This window comes from Perna viridis, chromosome 2 (assembly GCF_037379345.1).
Source record: "Perna viridis isolate PV_CMFRI_1.1 ecotype Kerala chromosome 2, ASM3737934v1, whole genome shotgun sequence".
In the NCBI taxonomy this organism is placed as follows: domain Eukaryota; kingdom Metazoa; phylum Mollusca; class Bivalvia; order Mytilida; family Mytilidae; genus Perna; species Perna viridis.
The window spans coordinates 13,903,412-13,931,383 of NC_142446.1; the positions used below are offsets into that span (position 1 = coordinate 13,903,412).

The 27,972-nt window shown below is 32.4% G+C and overlaps 2 protein-coding genes across 7 annotated transcripts in view; both read left to right on the forward strand.

Annotated features, from left to right (window-relative positions):
* Positions 1–6,801, forward strand: part of LOC148623730 (translation initiation factor IF-2, mitochondrial-like) — a 60,995-nt gene extending 54,194 nt beyond the window's left edge. For all 4 annotated transcript variants that reach the window (XM_088565786.1, XM_088565789.1, XM_088565787.1 and 1 more), the window contains 3 exons: positions 256–420; positions 5,866–6,006; positions 6,563–6,801. In XM_088565786.1, the coding sequence (XP_088421912.1) occupies positions 256–420; positions 5,866–6,006; positions 6,563–6,735 (479 nt within the window). In that variant the 3' untranslated portion in view covers positions 6,736–6,801. The remainder of the gene's footprint in view (positions 1–255; positions 421–5,865; positions 6,007–6,562) is intronic.
* Positions 6,802–15,568: 8,767 nt separating this feature from the next.
* The window catches only part of LOC148623732 (3-hydroxyanthranilate 3,4-dioxygenase-like), a 34,139-nt gene continuing 21,735 nt past the window's right edge, over positions 15,569–27,972 (forward strand). Inside the window, exons 1-2 of one of the 3 annotated variants that reach the window (XM_088565792.1) lie at positions 15,589–15,764; positions 18,172–18,601. In XM_088565792.1, the coding sequence (XP_088421918.1) occupies positions 18,528–18,601 (74 nt within the window). In that variant the 5' untranslated portion in view covers positions 15,589–15,764; positions 18,172–18,527. Of the gene's footprint in view, positions 15,765–18,171; positions 18,602–22,906; positions 23,087–27,972 lie in introns of all 3 variants that reach the window. The other 2 variants (XM_088565790.1, XM_088565791.1) reach the window with 2 other exon arrangements.

The following is a 27,972-nucleotide window of genomic DNA, read 5'->3' on the forward strand; positions in this document are numbered from 1 at the left end:
TTATGGTTATTTACAAATAAATTATAATCAGCAATCTAATTTATGATCAGCAGATTAATATTTTAAATTTGATAATCACAGCCCACTCACTGGTAGTATATGAGTTCCTGCTGTCCTTCATTTTTATATTCTACAATGTGTATCAAAATAATTATGCCAAATGCTGCAATATGATTATTATTTTTACATAAAATGTATATACATTAATGAGGAAAACATTCATATTAATTGTTCTCTTTTTTTCCTTTTTTTTAGGTGAGATATTCACATTCAACTTACCAGTTTCAAATTCAATAATGGACTTTGCTGCATTGAACAATGTTATGATATATCAGGATAATGTGATATACAGATTGTTTGAAAATTTAATTTCTAGTCTTACAAGGCAGTTGCCAAAGCTACAGGAAGAGGAAATTATAGGTATGAAGCACATATATATATATATATATCTACATCATTTCAGGTTCTTCAAGACACTTTATCACAACAGAAAGGCTGTCATTGCTTTTATAGATTGTGACTAGAACTGTTTTGATAGAATAGGGCCATTGAACAGCCTTTTGTCAGCATAACAGAAATCTTTAAGAATTCAAACCACAAAATGTTTCACAACAAAAGAAAAGTTGGGGAATAAAGTTTAAAAAAATTATCAGAAAAAAAGTATTTTCCTAGTGTTTTATTTAGATATTATTTGAGTTTATAGTAAAACTTCAGGAAAAATGTATCTCTTAAAAAGTACATTATAAATAGTTCTTTTTTTTTTAAGAGCTATGCTGTAGTTTCAACATGTAATATATCTATGAACCTGTTAGAGAAAAAAAAAGTGGTTGCTTTTCAGCTTGAAGATGGGGTCAAATTTATACAGATTCTCATTGCCTATTTTTTCAATTTCACAAAATGCTATTATCCTGATTATGACCAACAGTTCTTTTCTCTAAAGATCATAAGAATAAAATTAGTCATTTGCTGTGCATCATAATACTTAGACCTATTATGACATCATAATTTAGAACTAATTTTACACTTAAGATTTTTTGTGAAAAGGGCTACAGGTCTATGATATGAAGGCTAATTACAAAATTACTGAACTAGTGAAACTGATGAACTCTAGGCCATAGTCAAGAAGGAATTGTCCAAACTGATAAATCTAGGCGATAGTCAGAATGAATAGCCCAAACTGATGAACACTAGGCGATAGTCAGAATGAATAGCCCAAACTGATGAACTCTAGGCGATAGTCAGAAGGAATAGTCCAAAAGGCAAAGTCTATATAACAAATGGCAATATCAAGGTAAAAAATGGAAAGTTGGAAACCACTGCAATGGTCCTGACTTCATTCTGGCATTTCTGATGGAAATGGTGGGAAACCAGGTTTTATAGTGTGCTAACCACCCCCCCCCCCCCATCCATTACTATTTAGGAGTTTTGGTATATTACAGTATAAACAGGCAGCATAAAATTGTCACTGGTTGGTGAAATCAGTAATTAGTAAATCAGTACAGGAGATATGAACAGTAAATAAGTGAAAATAGCCATGTTCAAAAGGTAGAATGGAGCTCAATACAATTTATTTACAAAGAAAAAAAGAACCACTTATTTTATTAAAATAATGTCCTATCAGTTGTTTCATTCAGTCATGATCTAACAACACTACATTCTTTTTTCTGTTAGAGGTGTAAGGATTCCACTCTACCACGATCCAATGCATATGATTCTTGGCTGACAATTCAAATCATAGTCCTTTTTACCAGTATGTTTTCAGTTACATTTCAGCAAATTACAAAAAAAAAATGACACATAGTCATGTCTGTCGATAATGATTGGCCTTCATCCCTAACGGTTTAAGTGAAGTGCTCAACACAGAAACAAAAGTTTTAGCTGTCGTTATTCTGTTTAGACTTCCAGTTAGCTAAATAAGGAATTAGATCAGAATTGTAAAAATGTATCCATATCCAGATTGTAAGATTGTGATGCACAATTGTGCATGTGGATCATTACCCCCCAACTTTCTGTTCAGATGATCTTTTCAGAATCTTCAGCATCTTCCCTTATGATACTGCTTTCAAAAAATTATGAAAGATGGAGTCTAATTGGCAGATGAGAAAGGTCATCAGAACAGAAAGTAGAAAGGAATGTAGTTAGATCCTATATTTAGTTACTGAATTGAACAATTGATAGGTATTATTTAAATTAGATTGAAAAGACAAAGTTGTCTTTGCAGCAAAAGATAAGAAGCCTTCAAAATAGGGACAAAGTTGTTAATTGCCAATATTTGGCCAGCTGAGCTATTGCCATTTCTTGGCGTCCATCATCACCTTTCACAACTTTTCAAAACTCTTCACCTCTGAAACTACTTGACCAATTAGAACCAAACTTAGTATGTATGTTTGATAGTGTGTTTTGCATAGAATTGGTGTGGGGATGTTTGATGTCCAAAATCATTGCCATTGTTACTGAAAATAGAGCATAGGGGGTCAGACAGTATTTTTTTACAAATATCTCCAAAACCATTAGGTTTAACCAAATTCTGACATAGGGTAAGAAATGTTCAACATTATGAGATATATCTGAGGTCAAATTTTTGTGTAAATCTGTTAAGCCATTTTTGAGTTATTGCCCTTTTTTGACATCTTTCGCTACTTTTAACATTATTTCTTTCAAAAATCTCCTCTGAAAGCACTTGATCAATTTGAACCAAACTTGGTATGGATGTTTCTTAGGGTGTTCTGCATAGAACTAATGTAGGGATTTTTGATCTGTTGAAAAACATGGCCACTGTTACTAAAAATAGAACATAGGGGTCAGACAGTAGTATTTTGCATATATCTATAGGTTTAGTCAAACTCTGACATAAGGTAAAAGTTGATCAGCATGATGAGATCTATCTGTGTCAAATTTTCGTGTAAATCTGTTTGGTCATGTCCGAGTAATGGCACTTTTTCCATGCTTTTTTTGCTATTTTTAATGTTATTACTTCAAAAATTTGATCCTCTGATACTACTGGACAGAATTTATTAAAAGTTATGTGATTGTTCCCTATGAGCCATAGGAATTTTTATCCAAGAAAATATAGCCGCTTTTACAAAAACTAAAATGTTGCCTATCGAACCAGGTGAGGTATTCAGGCTCTTAAGAACCTGTAGTACAGAGTTCTTGAAGTGTCAAAAATGATGACAATTGTGTCTTCAGTTTTAATAGAAAGAAGTTTAGAAAGGAACAGTAAAAACCTTAAAGAACTTTTTTTTTCAAACTTAGATTTTCATTCTTCTGGATTGATAGTTTGTGTTTCACCTCTCCTCCAATGCTATTCACCCCCAAGGGAGACTGTAATGCCAATAGTTTCCCATCTTCTTTTTATCATGTTTTATTGGCTCTCCTGGCCTAAGGCCATGTGAGCTATTGCCATCACTTGGCGTCCATCATCAGGGTGAACAATTTTCAAAACTCTTCTCCTCTGAAACTATTTGACCAATTGGAACCAAACTTGGTATGAATGTTCCTTGGGGTATCCTGTATAGAACTGATGTGGGGATTTTTGATCCATTAAAAAAAAACATGGCCGCTGTTACTAAAGATAGAACATAGGGGTCAGACAATAGGTTTTTTACATATATCTCCAAAACGGTTAGGTTAAACCCAATTTTGACTGGGTAAATGTGTTAAGCATGATGAGATCTATCTGCGGTCATATTTTTATTTTAATCTGTTCAGCCATGTTGGAGTTATTGCCCTTTTTCAAAGTATTTTGCTATTTTTAATGTTATTTCTTTCAAAAACCTTCTCCTCTGACACTATTTTACCAATTGAAACAAAACTCAGTATGTGTTCGTTGGGGTATCCTGCATAGAATTGAAATGGTTTTTTTTTTATCCATCGAAAAACATGGCCACTGTTACTAAAAATAGAACATAGGGGTCAGACAGTAGTTTTTCGCATATATCTCCATAACCGTTAGGTTTAGGCAAATTCTTTCAATTGCTGAAATGATCCTTATATTTAGGACTACAAAAGTCTTTAGGCATAAAATTTGTCAGATGCCTTCTTATAAGAGTTATTGCCCTTGACAGGGGAAAATGACAGGGTTTTTTTTTTACAGTTTTCAGCCAATGTCTTGAAAACTATGATAGATTTAGACTTTCGGTTACTGAAATGATCCTTATGATAAGTCCTATCAAAGTTTTCTTGATTTAAAATTGTTGGCCAACTTCTTGTTTAATTTATTGCACTTGAAAGGCAAAATTCAACCAGGTGAGGGATTCAGGCTCCTGGGAGCCTCTTGTTTGTATTTATTTCCCTTTTTCATCACTTGGTTACCTTTGTCATCATTTTCCTTGTCATCCATCATTGTCAGTAACAATTTATTCAAATATCTTCTTCTCTGAAACTACTTGACAAATTAAAACTGAACTCGGTATGAATTTGGAGTGTTCTGCATAGAACTGTTGTGGGGATTTTTGATTCTTCAAAAAAGATGGTTGCCAGTGGTCAAAGATTAGTGTAAATGTGTTAAGCCATGTTGGAGTTATTGCCCTTTTTGGACAATTTTTTGCTATTTTTCAAAAATTTTCTCCTCTGATACTACCTGACTAATTGGAACTTAACTTTGTATGAATGTTCTTAAGAGTGTTTTGCATAAAATTGTGGTTGGGATTTGTGATCCGTCAAAAAACATGGCCACCATTACTAAAAATTGAACATAGGGGTCGGACAAGTTTTTCGCACACATCTCCAAAACCATTAGGTTTAGCCAAAATCTGACATGGATATTTAAAAAACATGACCACCATCACTCAAAATAGAACAAAGGGTTCTGTAAGAAGTTAAGCTCATATATCTCCAAAACCATTAGGTTTTGCCAAATTCTTTCAGTTGCCGAAATGCATCTTATTATAAGGCTTACAAAAGTCTGCATGGGATCAGAATTGTTGACCTTTGTTGATCAGACCTTGTTATAGTTATAGCCCATAAAAGGTGGAAAATGACATTTTTTTCAGTTTTTAGCCAGTATCTTGAAAACTATGATAGATACTTTCAATGCTGAATTGATCCTTATGATAAGGACTACAATAGTTAGGGGGGAACAAAGTTGTTTGACGACTCTTTGTTAGAGTTATTGCTCTTGAAAATCAAGAAATCATGTTTTTAATATCTTGAAAGTAATTGAAAAAAAACTTTCAATTGATGATATGATCCTTATAAGTCCTACCAAAGTCTGAGTAAAATTATCAGACAATTCCTTATTAGAGTTATTGCCCTTGACAGGCAAAAAATTAAACAGGTATGTGATTCAAGCTCTTGGAAGCCTCTCGTTTACCATTTTAATGTTGCTAGTTTGTACTTAATTGTTCATCAAAGTAATAGCCAATGACTCAGTAAAAAAAATAACACAAATGTCCTTACTAAAATGATAGTATCCACATCTGTAGTTGGAAACAATTAGTCTTTGTGGGAACCTTCTTTAAAGAGTGAATGGGTATTGGTTCACCTACTGTATGTTATGATGTTTATAGAATACTGGTATCTTGTGTCTGTTCATTTTTTTTCTATGGTGACAATATGACTGTCTGTGCATACAAATTATTTGGGGAACTATATAGCAGGTTTATATTTTTCTTCAATTCACTCTGAAAACAAAACAGATTTTTAGAAATCTGACAGTGAAATTGCTTGGAGCAATCTTCATTCAGATCTATTGCCTTATTTCAACATACATGTTTATATCAAGTTGCACTGGAGCATTTTCAAATGTGATATTTAATGAATCTGTTCATAGCTATGGTTAGCAGAGATGTGGTTATGTGTAACAATGGTAAAAACTAATATATGTTGTAAATCTGTAATTATTTTATATATTTAAATTTACAGGTGAAGCCAGTATTATAGACATATTTTATGTTAGTGTAAAGAAGAAAAAAGTAGCAGTAGCTGGTTGTAGATGTACCAGTGGATCTCTTCAAAAGAAATACATGATAAAACTCATCAGGAATGATGAGGAAATATATAGAGGTATTTATCAAATCTCTTTTGTAGAAATACATGATAAGACTCATCAGGAATCAGATATATAGGTATAGGTATTCAGCAGAAATACATGATAAGGAGTATATAGAGGTATTTATTGAATCTTTTCATTAGTATAAAACTGATCAGGAGAAATGAGGAAATATACTGGTTTGTACTGGTTAAAAATACATATAAAATATGTTAACTTGAGTAGTAGTTAGATTTTAATCAAGTATTACACTGAGGTTCAATACCACAAAGGCAATGTTGGGATTGTAGTCCTAACTGTTTGGAATGGGCATTTATTCTGGCTGTTTAAAAAGACCAACTTGGGTTGGACCTTTGAGGCCATACATGTATCAAGCTGCACCCTGCTAAGCATTTTATTATACCATTTTAATTTCAAATACAATTTATTTTGATTCCTGATTTTTTTTTTGTTTAATGATCTAGGTAGTAGAATATCACTATTAGTACTGCGAAGACATTTTTTGTTTAATGATCTAGGTAGTAGTATATCACTGTTAGTACTGCTAAAACATTTTTTATTTATTTGAAGGGTATATGACTTCATTGAAACATTTTAAGAATGAGGTACATTCTATACAGAAAGGGACAGATTGTGGACTATCATTAAATGATATTAATGTAGAGTTCCAAAGAGGAGATGTGATACAGTGTTATAGAATGATAGATGTGCAACAAACACTTGATTGGACTCCACAGTTTTAAACAGCATTGTAATTGGAATATTTGAATGTTATCACATATTGCTTTTATAAAAATTGATGAAATTTGTTCATTTGTTCAATTATATGCAGCAAATTGGTTTGACACTGTCATTCACATGTCTTGTAAATATTTATGCAGTAGTTATGATAAATTAGTAGAGGCTAGGCTTCTTATTTGAATTGAAAGGTAGAAAATGATATAAGTTTTTTTTGTTAACTTTTAAAAAAAAATAAACAAAATCTTCATCAGATAAAATGAAAGCTGAAGATTTCTTGACTGATTTAGATCATTTTTTTGTTATTTGTTTTAAAGGGTAATCATGGGAATCAAGATTTTAGCAGAAATCAAAAGAATGTAATCCAGAGACAAAGACTAGACATGGCAAACAGACATACACAACAAAGAACATAATATAAACAAAACAATACATACACAGTAATAAAAGTAAATGAGCAACTCGGACTCCACTAAAAACTGGGAGCATGGACTAGGTGCACTAGTAGGGTAAGTGTCCTCTGCTTTTCTATTACACCTGCCATCACCCCCCCCCCCCCCCAAGTTGCTGATAAAAAGTCCAGTCCAGGGTAGAGAAAAGATGAAATTAGCAGTGTTTCAGTCAATGCTATTTCACATTCTAGCCTTTGATATGACTGCCATTTATTATCCCCTGCGCAATGCAACAGGGAGACATGGTAATGGTCCCAGTACGTCCAAAGTTTATGAACAAATGCAACTCCTCTGTAACCACTAGACATATTTTATTCCAATTTGGTAGGCTTGAAAAGTTGCACTCCAGCTAAGAAACATGCAAAATGTGATACATGATTGGAAAGCCTACATATTGTTATTTTTAATATTTTGTTTGAATTGCTGTGGTAAACAGAAATTAACATTCGGTTTTTCATGTAACCCGTGTAAATTTCAAAATTTAGGGAGATAACTCTGTTACTGATACTCAAATACAATATTGGATTTTCAATGGTGATTATCCCCTAAGAGCAGACAGATTTGAATGAATAATTGCATATTTCACAATATAGATCCTTAAAACAACTGAATTACAATTAGGCCATAGGCCATGTGAGCTACTGCCATCATTTGGCGTCCATCATCATCATTAACAATTTCTTCAAACATCTTCTCTGAAACTACTGAATAAATTTGCATGAAATGATTGTCCCTCAGAGTATCATGCACAAAATGACAGTTTGGGATTTTTACCGGTTAAAAAAACATGGCCGCCATTACTATAAATAGAACATAGGGGTCAGGCATCGGAATTTTGCATATTTCTCCAAAACTGTCAGGTTTAACAAAATTCTGATATGGATAAAAGTATTCAGCATGATGAGATCTATCTGCGGTCAAATTTTGGTGAAAATCTGTTGACTCATATTGAGTTATTGTCCTTTTTGGATGTTTTTCGCTGTTTGTGATGTTACTACTTTCAAAAATATTCTCAGAAACTACTTGACAAAATTAAAAAAATAGAACATAGTGGTCAGACAGCAGATTTTTGCATATATCTCCAAAACCATTAGGTTTTATCAAATTCTGACGAAAAGGGTAAAAGTATTCAGCATAATGAGATCTACCTGTGGTAAAAATCATGGCTGTCATTACTGAAAATAGAACATAGGGGTCAGACAGTAGTTTTGTGCATATATCTCCTAAAGCTTTAAGTAAACTAAATTCTGAGGTGGTTAGAAGTTTTCAGCATGATGAGATCTACCTGTGGTGAAATTTTGGTGAAAATCTGTTGGCCCATTTTGGAGTTATTGTCCGTTTTGGACGTTCTTTGTTGTTTTTTTTTTATGTTTTTAATTTCAAAAATGTTATCCTCAGAAACTACTATACAGAACTCAATGGAAGTTGGTATTTTTTGTTTTTTAGGGTATCCTGCACAAAATGAATGTTTGGATTTTTGATTGGTTAAAAAACATGGCCATCGTTACTAAAAATAGAACATAGGGGTCGGACAATAGTTCTGTGCATATATCTTCAATACCATTAATATCTTTCAACTGCTGAAATGATCCTTATCATAAGGCCTACAAAAGTCCCCAGGGATCAATGTTGTCAGACAACTCCATGTAAGAGTTATTGTCCTTGAGACAAGACAAATGACAGGTTTTTTTTTACAGTTTTTCAGCAAATATCTTGAAAACTATGATAAATAGTATGAGATTTTCAATTGCTGAAACGATTCTTATGATAAGTTCTACCAAAGTTTTCATGGAGTCAGAATTGTCGGACAACTCCTTGTTAGAGTTATTGCCCTTGGAAGGCAAAAATTTAACCAGGTGAGCGATTTAGGCTCTTGAAAACCTCTTGTTCAGATTTTGCATGATTCTTACAAAGACAGTTACATGTACTTTAATACATTATTTAGTTGATTATACCACATCACCATTTTTTTTTTTTTTGAACAATTGATTGTATGGTAGTTATTGGAGTTAGTCTGTTTTTTTGTACATCAAGTTTATGAATGCAATACTTCTGTAACCACTTGTTAACAAAGGTATTGATTTATTAAATTTGGCTTGTACATTTAGGATTTATAAGGTAAATAAAGCAATATCCGGTTATTTTGAAAACCTAGAACCGCCCATTTTATCTTATTCCTTTATAAAACCTACTAAAAATATTGTTTTCAATTACAATTCTGTTTCTACCGATATGGACATCAACTGCCTATTACTCAGATGTGGTGACAGTTCTAGATTTCCATATGACCCCTGAGGCCATATTATTACTGCATTGTTGAAGACCAAGAATTTTTTTAAAGGACCTTAATATCGCCCTCCCTCTTACTAAAATAGATTGGAAAAAATCATTAAGATGAAAAGAGAAATAGATAAAATATCCTTGGACAATTTCTTTGATAAATTCATGACTATCATAGATGTAAGAATTGAACATCACAAAAAAGAACTATGAATCATTTCAATACTAAGCTACCAATTTCTAGAATAACAAGAAGAATAGTGTTTTATATAATAATTAAACAACCCAATTACCATCCTGGTTTAAGGGTTAATATAAAATCCTGACCTGACTACATGCAAAAAGAAATGAAAAATCAAAAAAAAATTAAAAACTATGATTTTTTTTTTTTTTTTGGCACAGGCAGATAAGGCTGCTAATAACATGGTTATTATATGACAGAGTTCTATGCATATGTACTTCGTAACGAAATAACTGAAGTACTATCCAATCCATTCTACAGAGAGTGAAGTAACTAAAACCCATCATTAATCATCATAAAACCAATCACACGACTGTTCTGACCTTATACTGGATACACAAAAAGTCGTTCAAATCACGTTTTACTTCATCTTCCAGCAAATGCTCCTCTATTGATATTTCTAAATTATGATTCTGTTGATAGTTATGACTTTTCTTCCCTGGCTGTATACAACAATGCCATATAAACTTATTAAATAAACGTTGTAATGTTTGATTAAATGGTTCTTTCCCTGTAAGGTCAGCCTCATATCTTGACCAACACTTAGAAATCGATGGTGAAGGAAAACTATTGTCCAAACTTTACGACAAACGTGATGACTTTTCATTCAGAATTGTCAACTTTCCTTTCATCTGTGGCAACATCCCTTCAGCACCTCATACGTTGTGCCAGAGCCTGCCGAAACTACGCAGGCTTTTTGTATCGCGCTAGAACTCTAACAAATAGGCTTCTGGAACAGGATTATGTTGCTACAAGATTGAAGTCATCATTACAGAAGTTTTATGGTCGTCATCGTGAACTCGTGGATCGTTATGGTGTATCCATCTGCATCATGAAAACTGATTTATTCAACGGGTCATAGTTTTCCTTTCCTGGTTTGTCTACCCCGAACTTGATTTTTTATGACCAACTCGGCGGGTGTTTCTAGAAAAGCAGAGGATGCTTACCCTACCGGTGCTCCTGGTCCATGCTCCCAGTTTTTAGTGGAGTCCGAGTTGCTAATCTGCTTTTGTTACTTTGTATGTATGATTTTAGTTACTTTATGTTCTTTGTTGTGTATGTCTTTTTTTTCATGTCTGGTCTTTGTCCCTGGATTGCGTTCTTTTGATTACCGCTATAACCTTGGTTCCCTTGATTACTCTTTGACAAATCTGGTTCTCAGTAAATTTTTTGTAATGATTATGATGCATTTTTCAGGGATTTAAGACAGAATAAATACATTAATTTGACATACTTAGATATCATCAATGCTTTGAATTTTTCAGTTGACAATTAATATTAGAGTGGAGACTAATTGTGCTCTTGTCATAGTCCATTTGTTTCTCACAGTTCATGACTAACTCTTTAAAGATCCTTCAAAACATGATCTGTAGAGTAATTTAATAATATCTTGATGATATTTTGGTCACAAATAATCTTAACTGGTCAAATCTAACAATAATAGTGCATGTACATCTTTTTCTTTAAATCTTACACCAGAAAATGACAGCCTCCATACAAAAGTTTGATAAAAAAGATGATTTGATTTTGAATTTCCTATTGTTGATTTTCCATTCCAAATGGCTCCTACAGTACTTACATTTCACAACTGGTCTGTTTTGCTCGTATTTTTTAATAGTTTCAGATTTTAATGAACAACGGATACTTCACAGAAAACTGTTGTACCAGGGGGGTATTGTTATCACAAACTTCTAAAAACATTTACGAAATTCTTTAACTGTTACAAAACTTCGATACAAAATATAATAGCACTTGCGGGTTCTTACTTGGTCCTAGTCACCTAGTTTTTCACGGAAATATAGTCTATAAGGCACATTCCTTCAAAATGTTCATTCAGATTTATCACCTGCTCTTAATAGATTTATTCGTAAAGGTTATGATTTTCAAATTATTGTCTATTCTTTGAACCTTGTCTTCACAAATAGGGATATTCGACCCCTAACTGCGTCCCAGGTACCAACTAAGTCATATTTTAGTATTGCACTACATCAAATCTGACCTATTTACCACTCCAAATCCAGGCTATAATGCTGGTAGTTTAGATGGTATTGTCATTCTTTAATATTCTCTGAGCTAGCTTTCAGTAAATGCGAGAATTCTTTAAGTGGAAATCTCTTTTTGACTATATGGCGTATGTTGAGGTATTGGATGTATTATTGATTGAATTTTATGACGTGCTTGTTATTCAAGTTCATTTGTACCTTGCATTTTATTGGGATGGTTAAGGCCTTATAAAAACTAGCAAGTTTAACCCCACTACAGACATGCGCTTGTCCACAGTCAGGAGGTGTTCATGTACTTCTATTCCCCATACTCAGTTAAAATCCCGACTTAAAAACCTTATACATCGTTGTTTTTTCCAAAAAAGATGGTAAATCTAAACACAAATATATAGTTCTTGGTAGAGATTCCTTATACTTTGTAAGAAATAATTCAAAATCATCTTCCAAATATACAGAGGAAGAATTTTTAATCAACAACATATTTGTCCAATGTGGTGGACGTGTTTTTCAAAAAACGGTCGGCATTCCAATGGGAACAAATTGTTCTCCTTTACGTGCTGACCTATTCCTTCACTCTTATTATGAGGCTGACTTTATAACCGATCTGATCAGAAAGAAAGAATATCGCTTGGCTAGATCCTTCAATCTCAGTTTCCGCTATATAGATGACGTATCCTAATTTCGAGGATTTGATACATCGCATCTACCCAAAAGAACTTGAGATAAAGGATACTACAGACACTGTGAAGTCAGCCTCTTATCTTGACCTACACTTAGAAATCGATGGTAAGGGAAAACAATTGACCAAACTTTACGACAAACGTGATGACTTTTCATTCAGAATTGTCAACTTTCCTTTCATCTGTGGCAACATCCCTTCAGCACCTGCGTATGGAGTGTTCATATCACAACTCATACGTTATGCCTGAGCTTGCCGAAAGTACGCAGACTTTTTGTATCGCACTAGAACTCTAACAAATAGGCTTCTGGAACAGAATTATGTTGCTATAATATTGAAGTCATCATTACAAAAGTTTTATGGTCGTCATCATGAATTCGTGGATCGTTATGGTGTATCCATCTGCACCATAAAAACTGATTTATTCAACGGATCATAGTTTTCCTTTCCTCGTTTGTCTACCCCGGACTTGACTTTTTATGAGCAACTCGGCGGGTGTTTCTAGAAAAGCAGAGGACGCTTACCCTACCGGTGCACCTGGTCCATGCTCCCAGTTTTTAGTGGAGTCCGAGTTGCTCATTTGCTTTTGTTACTTTGTATGTATCATTTTGGTTGCTTTATGTTCTTTGTTGTGTATGTCTGTTTTCCATGTCTGGTCTTTGTCCCTGGATTGCATTCTTTTGATTACCGCTATAACCTTGGTTCCGTTGATTACTCTTTGATAATACAAATTCAGTTTGTAATACATGTATTACTAAACATGTGATATTTTATAATATTACCAAATCAGGAATGTGTAGTATTAGAAAATGATTTTGTAATATTACAGAATGAATTTCTAATATTAAAAAAGGGATTTTGTAAAATTACAAATATAGTTTCTAATATTACAAAATTTGGATTTTTGTCCACTTTGGCTTGCCATACATATATTTATTTCCTTATAAATGAGATTATTCTATGAAACAATTATATCAAAGCAACACTAAACAAAAGGAAAGAAACAAAACATAATTAATATGGCTGAGTATAAAAAACACGTACTAAAAATGCAATATCATGCTTACCACTATTCAAAATAGGTCATAAAAAGTAAACTGAAATGATTTGCTGATAGCTCGTGGTGCATTACTAGAGAATCAGTTTTGTCGATCGGCCAAACTCTTCAATATGCAAGTGGCAAAGTTAAACAAAGTATGTGTAATTCTCGCCTTCAAACGAAATACAGGCTCACGATCTCGAAGAACTTATAAGAATGTTTCTTCAACGTAAGAACGTAGAAGGCGCTTACATACATTAATATTTAAAATTCAGTATCAAGGTTTAAGTTATCTTACGGCTCGCAAACTACAAAAAAAGAGAGATTGAATTTTATACCCCCCCCCCCAAAAAAAAAAAAAATTAAAGTGATTTTGATTTTGTAGAAATTAGGAGATGTGGAATACCGGATAGGATGTCCTAGACCATTCCACCAATTCAAACCGTTGATGGAAAGTCTCTATTTTTCAAAATCAAAAATTTGAAATAAACCCGACTAAGTACCCATGCTCCAAATAAATCGCCTATTTCGAAACTGGTAAATATCGCTGGTTTAAAAAAGAAAGCACCAAGGAGATAATATTTTTCCGGCTCCACTAAAATAGCCTCTTAGTCGGGGCCGTCGTAAAATAGCAAGGAATATAAGTTGATTTAACCAACTATACTCGGCGTCACATAAATAACATACTGTTAAAATTTGAATAAAAATATTTTTTACGACTTTATTGACAGCAACCGTCGTTTAAATTGTCTTAAATGACTTGCTCATTCGTTTAGCCAAACAGCTTCTCAAAAACAAGTCGCTTATTAGCTTAAATCATGCGTAACAAATCCTTACGGGAAAATCCCATACTAATATCCGCCATGTTGGTTTTTACGGGACGATTTGTTTACAAACGAAGTCCGTAAGTTCCCGTCGAACTCCGGTGACAATCGTCTGCTTGATCAACTTCTCGGTATTGTACGTTGTTCGCGTAAAATAAATCCGAGATATCCGAAATAACGCCGAAGTGCATTCTGGGTTCTTCGGTTTTTGGACAAACCATTTAAACGTAAACAACATCTCCTAGCAACCCGATCACTGTAAACATGGCCGACTTTTTACAATGTAAATATTGGCACCTAGAATTAAAATCTGACCGGAATTTAACGATTCAATGTTTAGGGAGAAGCCGTTTGGCTAAACGAATGAGCAAGTCATTTAAGACAATTTAAACGACGGTAGGTGTCAATAAAGTCGTAGAAAATATTTTTATTCAAATTTTAACAGTATGTTATTTATGTGACGCCGACTATAAGGGTTCTCGAGGAGCAAATACGTCACAGAAATGTTCAACAAAATCGGAACAATATTATAGCAGTCGATCAAAGCCTAGTTATTAAACATGATATGGTGTTACTTTATATAGACTCCGACTTCAAGAGGAACATTATACCAGTGATTAAGGATATCCCTGTTTTCAAAATTCAATATCCAAAATATCTTTAGAAAGCTGATTGGGATTGAAAATTGTTAATTATTAGATTCACAGATCAGATCGTATAACTTTTTCTATAATTTTCGAAGTAAGTGCAGTTATTAAAAAGATGAACTTCACCGTCAACTTCATGTTTATTGCATTTATCACAAATTCGATCAGTTAAGGCTGTTATAAGGTCTTGTATATCTACCAGTCTCAACTGTTAGTTTGTGAGAGCTTATTTTAAATTTGGTGATGTATCTTATATGTTTTAATAGGTCTATGGTTTTAGTTCGTTGACAATGTCAAGATCAAGATATTATTGAAATCCAAAGTTGGTTTTTGGTTGAACTTTCCATTTTCATTCGTTAATTGTTCCTTGTCTTTATACCAACTATATGTACAAATATCAGCTAAGATGCTTGAGGAAATACCTACTGCCAAAATTACTATTATTATGTACCTCTCCTCTTCTTTTCTTTAATACTTAAAGGAAGAATGGGAATAGGCAAATTAAAAAAATCAATTCCTGCGGAAAAAGGTTCAGCTAACGGTCTCATAAAAAGCTGGGTATGTATACAATGTATTAAGATAAGATTATTTATTCCACTTAAAGGGCCCTTTGGTAGAATTGAGTTACATATAGTTGGGTATTTAGTGATATCAGTGTGTTGGACTGGTTATCGAAATATTCTCTGTAGATAGGGACCAGTTAGTCGGGCTAAGTATTACCAGCTGACCATTGCACTGTTTGTTAACAGAATGTCAGAGAGTCCAAAAGCAAAGAAAGCCAAATTATTCGAACCAGTTATAAATAACACTGACAAATGGCTTGAAGAAAATAGCAAGCATTTTCTTCCACCTGTGTGCAACAAAATGATGTACGTAAATACAAAACTGTCTGGCTTGAATGATTATTGTATTTTGTGGAAACTACAGGTTAATGGTGATAAATCCTAAGTAATTGTGTTTAATTCTCAAGGTAAACTTTTGCAAAACATTTCAAGTATGATAAATTAAACCTTGAAACAGTATCACACTACAGTTATGTAGCTGTGTATGGCCAGCCAAAGTGGACAAAAATGCCTATTTGTAAATAATTTTAAATAATGAAGTGTAATGAACCAAAAGTATTTTTCAGTTATCTTAAAAAACGAAAAAGTTGTGATGATTTAAAGTTGATGCCCCATGCACTCAATGGATGTTTTGCCAACCAAATCCAAATTACAGGTAAGTGATGAAGTGATGACATGAAGAACTCTCCTATTTTGTAATATTAGAAAATAAATTTTCAATATTACAAAATCACTTTTTAATATTAGAAAATGAATTTGTAATATTAAAAAATCACTGTGCAATGCTAAAAATCACTTTGCAATATCGCAAAATCAGTCACATTTTTTAATATTACATAATGATTTTCTAATATTAAAAAATCGTAACTGAATACAACAAATCCATTTTCTAATAATATGGAGTAGGTATTGCCTAACTCAGCAAGCACCATGATTTTATCATATATGTACAGTCTGTACGAGACTCGACAGTACAAAGGGGGGTTGACCTGGATGAAATTTTTGCTTTACAAATGCAACATTTTTATTTATATTTAAGCAGCAAGCAAAAGCAATATTTTTATTTGAAAATCTGCCTTATTAATGGGGAAGCTTTTTTTTTAAGTGAATAACTTGAGAAAATTTTTTTTTCCAAAATTCAAACCCCATACCCCCCTTTCCCCTAGCTCTGAAAATGGTCAATAACTCTATAGCACTTCGCAATACATCTTTTATCACTTAAGGGCATCTCTAGCTAATCCTTTTCAGTTTTGGCTCGTCAGATCAATCTGCACAGATACCGGAAATATAAGAGTTCTCCACGAATGGTGGTAATATTTTACACATATCATGTAACGTAAGCAAAATTCAGACGATAGCTGCAAATTCCAAAAAAGAAAATGATTGCCCTTCCTATCTTAGAAAAGCTATGCTTCGATTTGGATAATATAATCAGTTATATTTTTTTCCAAGGCGGGTTAGGCTCTTGACAAAAGTGACAGTGGAACAGTGAAGATACACATACGTACATCAACGTGTTTCATGAACTTTTTAAAAACATCATATTCACTTCTTTTAATTAGTAAAAAAAGATAGAGCAATACTCAAAAACTATCAAAAGATTAATTTGTTTTTACTGAAACGTAATCTTAACCTATGTATTTTTATTTGTTTGGTTTAAGGAAGCAATGAATTTTCTCCGTAGGACAGTTACTTTTTGTTACTACCGGGACATGACTTTTTTTTCGTTAGTATATTGGGGAACCTTAAGGGAAATTTAGATGTAATAGCCGCAGAGCTCACACCGCTTAGTGGCGTTCGCTATTAGAAAATCAATATCTAAGATTAAAAAGTCGTTTTTTTGTTATTAGAAATCAAATTTGTAATATTAGAAAACATATTTTTTTGATATTATAAATTCATTTTCTAATATTAAGAAATCACTTAGCAATATTGCAGTCAAAAATGGGAGTTTTGTATGTTTTTACACATCCCTGAGTGTGAAAGGTGTAAAAAATCAGGGAACCTCTTTATAATTATCCTGAGTTTGCTGTATTGTAAATAAACTGTATATGAATCTTAAAAAAAAAATAATAATTTTGTTACATTAGATGTTGACTTCTAGAAGATGATTTTGTAATATTACAAAGCACTCATTCTTGTCTACTTTGGCTTGCCATAAAATTGAGTATTTTCTAATAATACAAATTCATCCATAAATTTGATTTATTCATTCATATAGTTGTTTTCTTATAAATGAGATTAAACAATGAAATTATTATACTAAAGCATCACTGAACTGAAGGAAAGAGGGAAAAAACATAATTAATTACCTAACATGCATATGTATCACACATACTTCATGCAATATCATGTTTACCTCTATTCAAAGGTGCATGGTTGTAAAAGGTACACTCGATTGGTTTGCTGATGAAATGTTGTGCACACAGGCCATTGGGCCACAATTTGTTTTATCATACAAATATTTATTAAATCATTTTGTTTCCATATTTAAGTTAGGAGATAGATCAAAAACAGGGTATGGTATTATTAAAAAGCAATAAAAAGCAGACGGACATGTCTGAGAACACACATAATAACTCAAATATGGAAATAAAATGCTTTAATGGATATTTTATGATAAAAAATCCTGGTCCATAGTTCATGACACAGTTACACTTTAAAATTATCTATTATAACCTCCCTCCATATTTCACGGTATTCCTCTTTACAGGAGCAAGCACAGCACACGTGAATGTAGATATCCGTATAATTGCGGTTATAGACATCACAGATACCCGACCGGTTGAATAAGGAACTTCAGCAATGAATTTTGTAACAATGAATGCATCCCTAATGCCTTTTAATGACTTTTTACTTTTCTAGAAAAACGCAGTCGACACTGTTTTATGAATGTGTGCAAAACGCTTAAAATTGGAATAGACTGAAATGCGATTTCTCCAATCACTGAGCTCTATATCATCTACTGGTTTGTGTACAATTGGTTTCCATCGTGATTTTGAGGAAAAGACTCTTTCCCTAACATATTCCGAGAGATATTCAGTTAGTTCGTAGATACACAAGATACTGATGATATCTGGATCAAAACAGTATTGGCTTCTGTTGAAAGGAAAAAGTTTCGTTAGAAAAAATTGTTTTGTCAAGTACGTATTGTTAAGAGAACACGATTTCTGGAGAAAAAAAAAGAGTTTTCTTTTATTTATGGAACTCATTATTGGTGATAGACCAGTAATACTTTCGCACATATCTGATCTTGTGGCAGTTTTTAAGTCAAATATGTTTGTTACTATAAAATACTGATGACAGTTCAGAGATGATACATACGTAGACTTAGATTGTTCCACAACTCGCAGCCATACATAACGCTTTATATGTATTTAAATGTAAATCATTAACAGTCATCCACTGTTTTCCTTTAACACCATGCTTATGTAATTTATACATGATATCCCGCCTCCATACAGTGTCAAAAGCTTTCCGATTATCAAGAAAGGCAACAAAAGATATATTATGTACCAGTAGTTCGCTTTTATGAAAAAATGTTTCTTGGAGGTTAAAAGAGGCTGTTATGCAACTGACGTTCCTCTGGAAACCTTTTTGTTGGGGGTTTGGGAAGGAAGTCTTTTCCAGAATACTATATTAAACGATTTTTAATAACTTATTCAAATACTTTTGATATGCTTGGCAAAAGAGTAATAGGTCTGTAACTATCAGGGTTCGTTTTCGGCTTATTATTACCTTTATGCAGTGGTATGAGTAGTCCAGACTTCCAATCGAGAGGAAACTATCTTTCTGGATAACCAAATTAAAAAACGAAGATAGGCAAATATTACTATTTCACCTCCTTATAATAAATGTTCATTTCGTATTCTGTCATACCCACTAGCCTTCTTTTGTTTTAATGTTCTAATGTCTTTAATTTCACATTATGTTATACTTCCTCCTACTAAGCCGTTAGGATCTGACGACATCTTTCAAGGAAGTACAGGTATTCACTTTCCATGTAGAGTTCTGTATCGATATCGAAATTACTGTGTTTTTAGTCTTATTTTTGTTTGTTTGTTTGTTTGGTTTTTGTTTGTTTGTTTGTTTTGTTTTCGGTTTTTTTGTATACATGTTCTTGAAATAGTCCATAAAGCCATTAGCGTTTGTCACAGGAGCATCACAGACTTTTCTATTATGATGGATTTCCCGGTAAATTTGGACTTTTGTTTATTTATTGCGTTTTACTAACCTATGATTTTTCAACACTGTATACTTCTATTCCCCATACTCAGTTAAAATCCCGACTTAAAAACCTTATACATCGTTGTTTTTTTCCAAAAAAGATGGTAAATCTAGACACAAATATATAGTTCTTGGTAGAGATTCCTTATACTTTGTAAGAAATAATTCAAAATCATCTTCCAAATATACAGAGGAAGAATTTTTAATCGACAACATATTTGTCCAGTGTGGTGGACGTGTTTTTCAACAAACGGTCGGCATTCCAATGGGAACAAATTGTGCTCTTTTACGTGCTGACCTATTCCTTCACTCTTATGAGGCTGACTTTATAACCGATCTGATCAGAAAGAAAGAATATCGTTTGGCTAGATCCTTCAATCTCAGTTTCCGCTATATAGATGACGTATTATCTTTAAACAATCCTAATTTCGGGGATTTGATACATCGCATCTACCCAAAAGAACTTGAGATAAAGGATACTACAGACACTGTGAAGTCAGCCTCTTATCTTGACCTACACTTAGAAATCAATGGTAAGGGAAAACTATTGACCAAACTTTACGACAAACGTGATGACTTTTCATTCAGAATTGTCAACGTTCCTTTCATCTGTGGCAACATCCCTTCAGCACCTGCGTATGGAGTGTTCATATCACAACTCATACGTTATGCCTGAGCTTGCCGAAAGTACGCAGACTTTTTGTATCGCACTAGAACTCTAACAAATAGGCTTCTGGAACAGGGTTATGTTGCTACAAGATTGAAGTCATCATTACAAAAGTTTTATGGTCGTCATCATGAACTCGTGGATCGTTATGGTGTATCCATCTGCACCATGAAAACTGATTTATTCAACGGATCATAGTTTTCCTTTCCTCGTTTGTCTACCCCGGACTTGACTTTTTATGAGCAACTCGGCGGGTGTTTCTAGAAAAGCAGAGGACACTTACCCTACCGGTGCACCTGGTCCATGCTCACAGTTTTTAGTGGAATCCGAGTTGCTCATTTGCTTTTGTTACTTTGTATGTATCATTTTGGTTGCTTTATGTTCTTTGTTGTGTATGTCTGTTTTCCATGTCTGGTCTTTGTCCCTGGATTGCATTCTTTTGATTACCATATAACCTTGTTTCCCTTGATTACTCTTTGATAATACAAATTCAATTTGTAATACATGTATTACTAAACATGTGATATTTTATAATATTACTAAATCAGGAATGTGTAGTATTAGAAAATGATTTTGTAATATTACAGAATGAATTTCTAATATTAAAAAAAGGATTTTGTAAAATTACAAATATAGTTCCTAATATTACAAAATATTATTTTTTGTCCACTTTGGCTTGCCATACATATATTTATTTCCTTATAAATGATATTATATTATGAAACAATTATATCAAAGCACACTAAACTAAAGGAAAGAAAAAACAAAACATAATTAATATGGCTGAGTATAAAAAACACGTACTAAAAATGCAAAAAATGCAATATCATGCTTACCACTATTCAAAAGAGGTAATAAAAAGTAAACTGAAATGATTTGCTGATAGCTCGTGGTGCATTACTAGAGAATTAGTTTTGTCGATCGGCCAAACTCTTCAATATGCAAGTGGCAAAGTTAAACAAAGTATGTGTAATTCTCGCTTTCAAAACTAAATATAGGCTGACGACCTCGAAGAATTTGTAAGAATGTTTCTTCGTCGTGGGAACGTAGAAGGCACTTACATACATTAATATCTAAAGTTCAGTATCAAGGTTTAAGTTATCTTACGGCTCGCAAACTACAAAAAAAGAGAAATTGAATTTTATACCCCCCCCCCCAAAAAATTAAAGTGATTTTGATTTTGTAGAAATTAGGAGATGTGGAATACCGGATAGGATGTCCTAGACCATTCCACCAATTTAAACCGTTGATGGAAAGTCTCTATTTTTCAAAATCAAAAATTTGAAATAAACCCGACAAAGTACCCATGCTTCAAATAAAGCGCCTATTTCGAAACTGGCAAATATAAAAAAAAACTGGTTTAAAAAAGAAAGCACCAAGGAGATAATATTTTTCCGGCTCCACTAAAATAGCCTTTTAGTTGGGGCCGTCGTAAAATAGTAAGGAATATAAGATTATTTAACCAACTAAGGGTTCTCGAGGAGCAAATACGTCACAGAAATGTTCAACAAAATCGGAACAATATTAAAGCAGTCGATCAAAGCCTAGTTACTAAAAATGATATGGCGTTACTTTATATAGACTCCGACTTTAAGAGGAACATTATACCAGTGATTAAGGATAGCCCTGTTTTCAAAATTCAATATCCAAAATATTTTTTTAGAAAGCTGATTGGGATTGAAAATTGTTAATTATTAGATTCACAGATCAGATCGTATAACTTTTTCTATAATTTTCGAAGTAAGTGCAGTTATTAAAAAGATGAATTTCACCGTTAACTTCATGCTTATTGCATTTATCACAAATTCGATCAGTTAAGGCTGTTATAAGGTCTTGTATATCTACCAGTCTCAACTGTTAGTTTGTGAGAGCTTATTTTAAATTTGGTGATGTATCTTATATGTTTTAATAGGTCTATGGTTTTAGTTCATTGACAATGTCAAGATATTATTGAAATCCAAAGTTGGTTTTTGGTTGAACATAAGTGTTTAACTTTCCATTTCCATTTTCATTTGTTAATTGTTCCTTGTGTTTATACCAACTATATTTACAAATATCAGCTAAGAGGCGTGAGGAAATAGCTACTGCCAGTATTATATTATTATGTACCTCTTGAGGACGCTTGCCCTGCCGGTGCGCCAGGTCCGTGCTCCCAGTTTTTAGTGGAGTCCGAGTTGCTCATTTGCTTTTGTTACTTTGTATGTATGATTTTGGTTGATTTGTGTTCTTCGTTGTGTGTGTCTGTTTTCCATGTCTGGTCTTTGTCCCTGGATTACATTCTTTTGATTACCGTTCTAACCTTGGTTCCCTTGATTACTGTCTCTCCTCTTCTTTTCTTTAATACTTGAAGGAAGAATGGGGATAAGCAAATTAAAAAAAATCAATTCCTATGGAAAAAGGTTCAGCTAACGATCTCATAAAAAGATGGGTATACAATGTATTAAGATAAGATTATTTTTCCACTTAAAGGGCCCTTTGGTAGAATTGAGTTACATATAGTTGGGTATTTAGTGATATCAGTGTGTTGGACTGGTTATCGAAATATTTTCTACAGATAGGGACCAGTTAGCCGGGCTAAGTATTACCAGCTGACCATTGCACTGTTTGTTAGCAGAATGTCAGAAAGTCCAAAAGCAAAGAAAACCAAATTTTTGGAACCAGTTATAAATAACACTGATAAATGGCTTGAAGAAAATAGCAAGCATTTTCTTCCACCTGTGTGCAACAAAATGATGTACGTAAATAGGAAACTGCTTGGCTTGTATGATTATTGTATTTTGTGGAAACTACAGGTTAATGGTGATAAATCCTAAGTAATTGTGTTTAATTCTCAAGGTAAACTTTTGCAAAACATTTCAAGTATGATAAATTAAACCTTGATATAGTATCACACTACTGTTATGTAGTTGTGTATGGCCAGCCAAAGTGGACAAAAATGCCTACTTGTAAATAATTTTAAATATTTATGGCAATCCAAAGTGGACGAAAATCAATAAAGGAGAGTTTGCCAATCTCATTAGTGATGTCATATTCACTAAATTGCATATCATAAAGTGTCAAATTGGTTGGCAAATACACAACAAATTAAACAATGAACAATATCATGATTAGAGTCCTAATTTTCAAAACTTTATACCTTTGTTATTTTGTATCCAATTTTGGTTCCGTAAAATGTTTCATGTAGATAAAATAATTCATATTTTGTATGTGAATTTTTTACTCTTTTACTTAAAAAATAAATTTTAAGTGATATTTATATGTAAACCTCTATTTTCTTTAAAAAATATTTTTAAATTTTTATGTTCACATCATCTAATTACTGAATATTTATTTTAAAATTCCATGGATAAAAAGGAGAGTTATTGGCAGTGTAGTGAACCAAAAGTATTTTTCAGTTATCTTAAAAAAAAGTTATGATGATTTAAAGGTGATGCCCCATGCCACTCAATGGATTTTTTGCCAACCAAATCCCAATCACAGGTAAGTGATGACATTATGAAGAACTCTCCTATTTTGTAATATTAGAAAATAAATTTTCAATATTACAAAATCACTTTTTTAATATTAGAAAATGAATTTGTAATATTAGAAAATCACTTTGCAATATTGAAAAATCAGTCACATTTTTTAATATTACAAAATGATTTTCTAATATTCAAAAATCGTAACTGAATACAACAAATCCATTTTCTAATAATATGGGGTAGGCATTGTCTAAATCAGCAGGCACCATGAGTTTATCATATATGTACTGTCTGTGTGAGACTCGTAAAAATTATAAAGGACATTACATAGGGGGGGTCGACTAGGATGAAAATGTTTGCTTTACAAATGCAACATTTTTATTTATATTTAAGTAGCAAGCGAAAGCAATATTTTTATTTGAAAATCTGCCTTATTAATGGGGAAGCTTTTTTTACAGTAAGTGAATTACTTCAGAAAATTTTTTTTTTCCAAAATTCCAACCCCATACCCCTCTTTTCCCTAGCTCTGAAAATGGTCAATAAGTTTATAGCTTCGCAATACTTTACATATTTTATCACTTAAGGGCATCCCTAGCAAATCCTTTTCGGTTTTGTCTTGTCGGATCAATCTGCACAGATACTGGAAATATGAGAGTTCTCCATGGATGGTGGTAATATTTTACACATATCATGTAACGTAAGCAAAATTCAGACGATAGCTGCAAATTCCAAACAAGAAAATGATTTCCTTTCCTATCTTAGAAAAACTATGCTTTGATTTGGATAATATAATCAGAGTTATATTTTTTTCCAAGGCGGGTTAGTTAGGCTCTTGACAACAGCAAAGATACACATATGTACATCCACATGTTTCACGAACTTTTTAAAAACATCATATTCACTTCTTTTAATTAGTAGAAAAAAAAGATAGAGCAATATACAAAAAATATCAGAAAAGATGAATTTATTTTTACTGAAACGTAATCTTATCTTATGTATTTTTATTTGTTTGGTTTAAGAAAGCAATGAATTTTCTCCATAGGACAGTTACTTTTTGTTACTACCGGGACATGACTTTTTTTTTGTAGTATATTGGGGAACCTTAAGGCAAGTTTAGATGTAATAGCCATAGAGCTCACACCGCTTAGTGGCATTTGCTATTAGAAAATCAATGTCTAATATTAAAGTCGTTTTTTGATATTAGAAATCAAATTTGTAGTATTAGAAAACATACTTTTTTGATATTATAAAATCATTTTCTAATATCAGAAAATACTTTTTAATAATATAAATTCATTTTCTAATATTAAAAAATCACTTAGCAATATTGCAGAGTCAGTCACATTTTGTAATATTACAAAATGATTTTCTAATATTAGAAAATGAATTTGTAGTATTCAAAAAATATTTTTTATATTAGAAAACACTTATTTTTGTTCACTTAGGTTTGCCATAAATAATTTATTTATATTTATAAAGATGATGTGATTTACAACTATTTACAATTGGATTATGAATATTTAAAATTGATATGTATATTTATAATTGATTTATCAATATTTATAACAGAATTGCCATATTTATGAATTTTAATAAATGAATTATGAATATTTATAATGGAATAATAAATATTTGTTAAATGATTTATAAATATTTATAAATGAATAAAAATATTAATTAAAAGGCATTTTTATCCACTTTGGCTTGCCATAGTTACGAAGTGGAATGGCAATTTAAATGTTCTGTAGCCATAAATAGCCTGAAAAGCATATTTCAAAATGAAGGAGACAGAAGGGGCTAAATATAAATAACCTGTGCAAAATACTTGAAAAAATATTTGATACTTAAATTATGCCTGTAACCATTTACTGTAGTAAAATTTAGGGTATATTTTCTAGTTTTAAAGATTCACAACCTTTTGAAAAACTACACATAAAATTTATTATAGAAATTTTATCTGTACATTGCATAATATCAAATGATGCTTGCAAGGCAGAACTGGGATGAACCCCATGAAAGATAGAATTCTAATTTCTTGTTTTTAATATTTGGAACATGTATTAAGCTTAGAGGAATCATTGGTAAGTATATATTCCTATTGTGACAAACCTTTGGGATTCTTTATAAAATGAAAGTAATTTTACAACGTCTTGAATTTCCCATTCTCAGTCAAAACATGCATATAATAAAACTTTTTTTAAGAACACAGGGTTCTTGATATGGCACGCACACACATCCTGGACGCAAGAAAAACTTAGTAGAAGCGCCAAGTTAAAACAGTATCAGCTGCATCCTTACATCCGTAATTTATTTAAGAATCATTAAAACTATCCTAAAAATCGTGGAAAAACTCAGTTTGTTCAACATTTTTTGACAACCGGACAACCAGAAGTTTACTATGTTATTTACACACGATGTTCATCATACGATTATTTTTCCATAAAAAATTAAAGTTACGAAGTATTTGATAAAAAATTGTGACAAATAATTTCAAAATGAGTAAAACAAATTCTATTAGAAAGAACCAGATTTATTTCAGTATGAAATTTATTTAGAACTGGATTTTTGTTACTTGTACATCGGTGTACTTAAGTGACATCTCGATTGCATAATCAAAATGAGAAATACAGATCGTTTCAAATAAATGTTGCAATTTTACTTCACATTTGGCAATTTTCTTTGGATCTTCATTTAATGAAGGCATTTTTTGTTTGTTTAAACTGTGAATAATGCACTGGAACTTGATCTAGTTACACTGTATGGCATGGGGTCAGCCTAGGTGAAAGATGATTATTTGTTTACACACTCATTATCAGCATTTAAGATTCACTTAAATTAGGTGTGTGTTGTTTATTCTATGTTTAACAGTAAATACTGCACAATAATTTTACCTAGTCACAGTGGGAGTCAGTCTAGCTGGTAGATTTTTACACAGTTACGGTGATTATAAGGCTTGGGTTTAGACAGATGCCAAAGGAGAAGGTTCGGTTAAGGCCAATTTTGGCCTCTAAATTTGAAATTATTCAAATCGTTTTTGTACACACAAGTGTTTACACCAGCTAGTTCAATAAGATTTAGGCCTAAATAGAAAAGCATCTCGTCATTGTAGCACCAACAAAACTGCCTAAATGATGAAAAATCCATAAAATCTCAATATTTGAGCATGTTTTTTATGGTTTTTGTGAAAAACAAATGTGGCGCATGCATGTTCATTCTTGATCTTTATATATATTACGTAGTATTGTAAGATACAACATATATGTCGGTATTTTGGATAAATGTGGATGCGGCCACTTCGTTTTAGGCAAAACCCATCGAATAATATGTGCAAAAATGCAACAAATATGAAGATTTCACCAATGTTGTGTTAATTTTGACCACCACTAGGTCAGAAACATTCATGATATGGCAAAATACATTGCCTGATACATTGTTAAAACAGCAATTTCTTTTGACAGATCTGTTTTGAAAAATCTGAAACTGGTGAAAATTAACTATGGCGCAGTAATTTTATTTCATGGTTGTGAATGATGCAATGGTTAGTGTTTTTAGTTCCTGTAAATGTTACTATGAGTTTCAGGCTATCTTTAGCAAAAAATTGACATTGCTGGCTTCATGATATATCTCCATATATAATGTGTATTTAGTTCCATGTACCTACATGTAACAACATTTAAAATACTGATGGTCTTGAAACTTTCATTTGAAGAAAGACTGCAATCATTGTTGACTCATGTTGAAACTGATACATGTACCAACATTGAAATAACAGGTCATTTTAAAGAACCCCCAAATTTTTATTAGCTAATGTGGAAACAAAATTTTTTGGATAAATGTGGATGCGGCCACTTCGTTTTAGGCAAAACCCATTGAATAATATGTGCAAAAATGCAACAAAATTGAAGATTTCACCAATGTTGTGTTAATTTTGACCGCTATTAGGTCATTAACATTCATGATATGGCCAACATCGGCTGAGATGTATTTACTACAACCATTATCCTTTCAAATAAACTCATTAGTATAGACCAAAACAAATCTTTCAAAAATGTTGAATACTGGGGCCAAAATAGGGCCTTACCGAACCTATTCCTTTATTAAAACTAATGTTTCAAGTCCAATTTCAAATTATTTGAGGAAAGGAAAGTTGCAATAT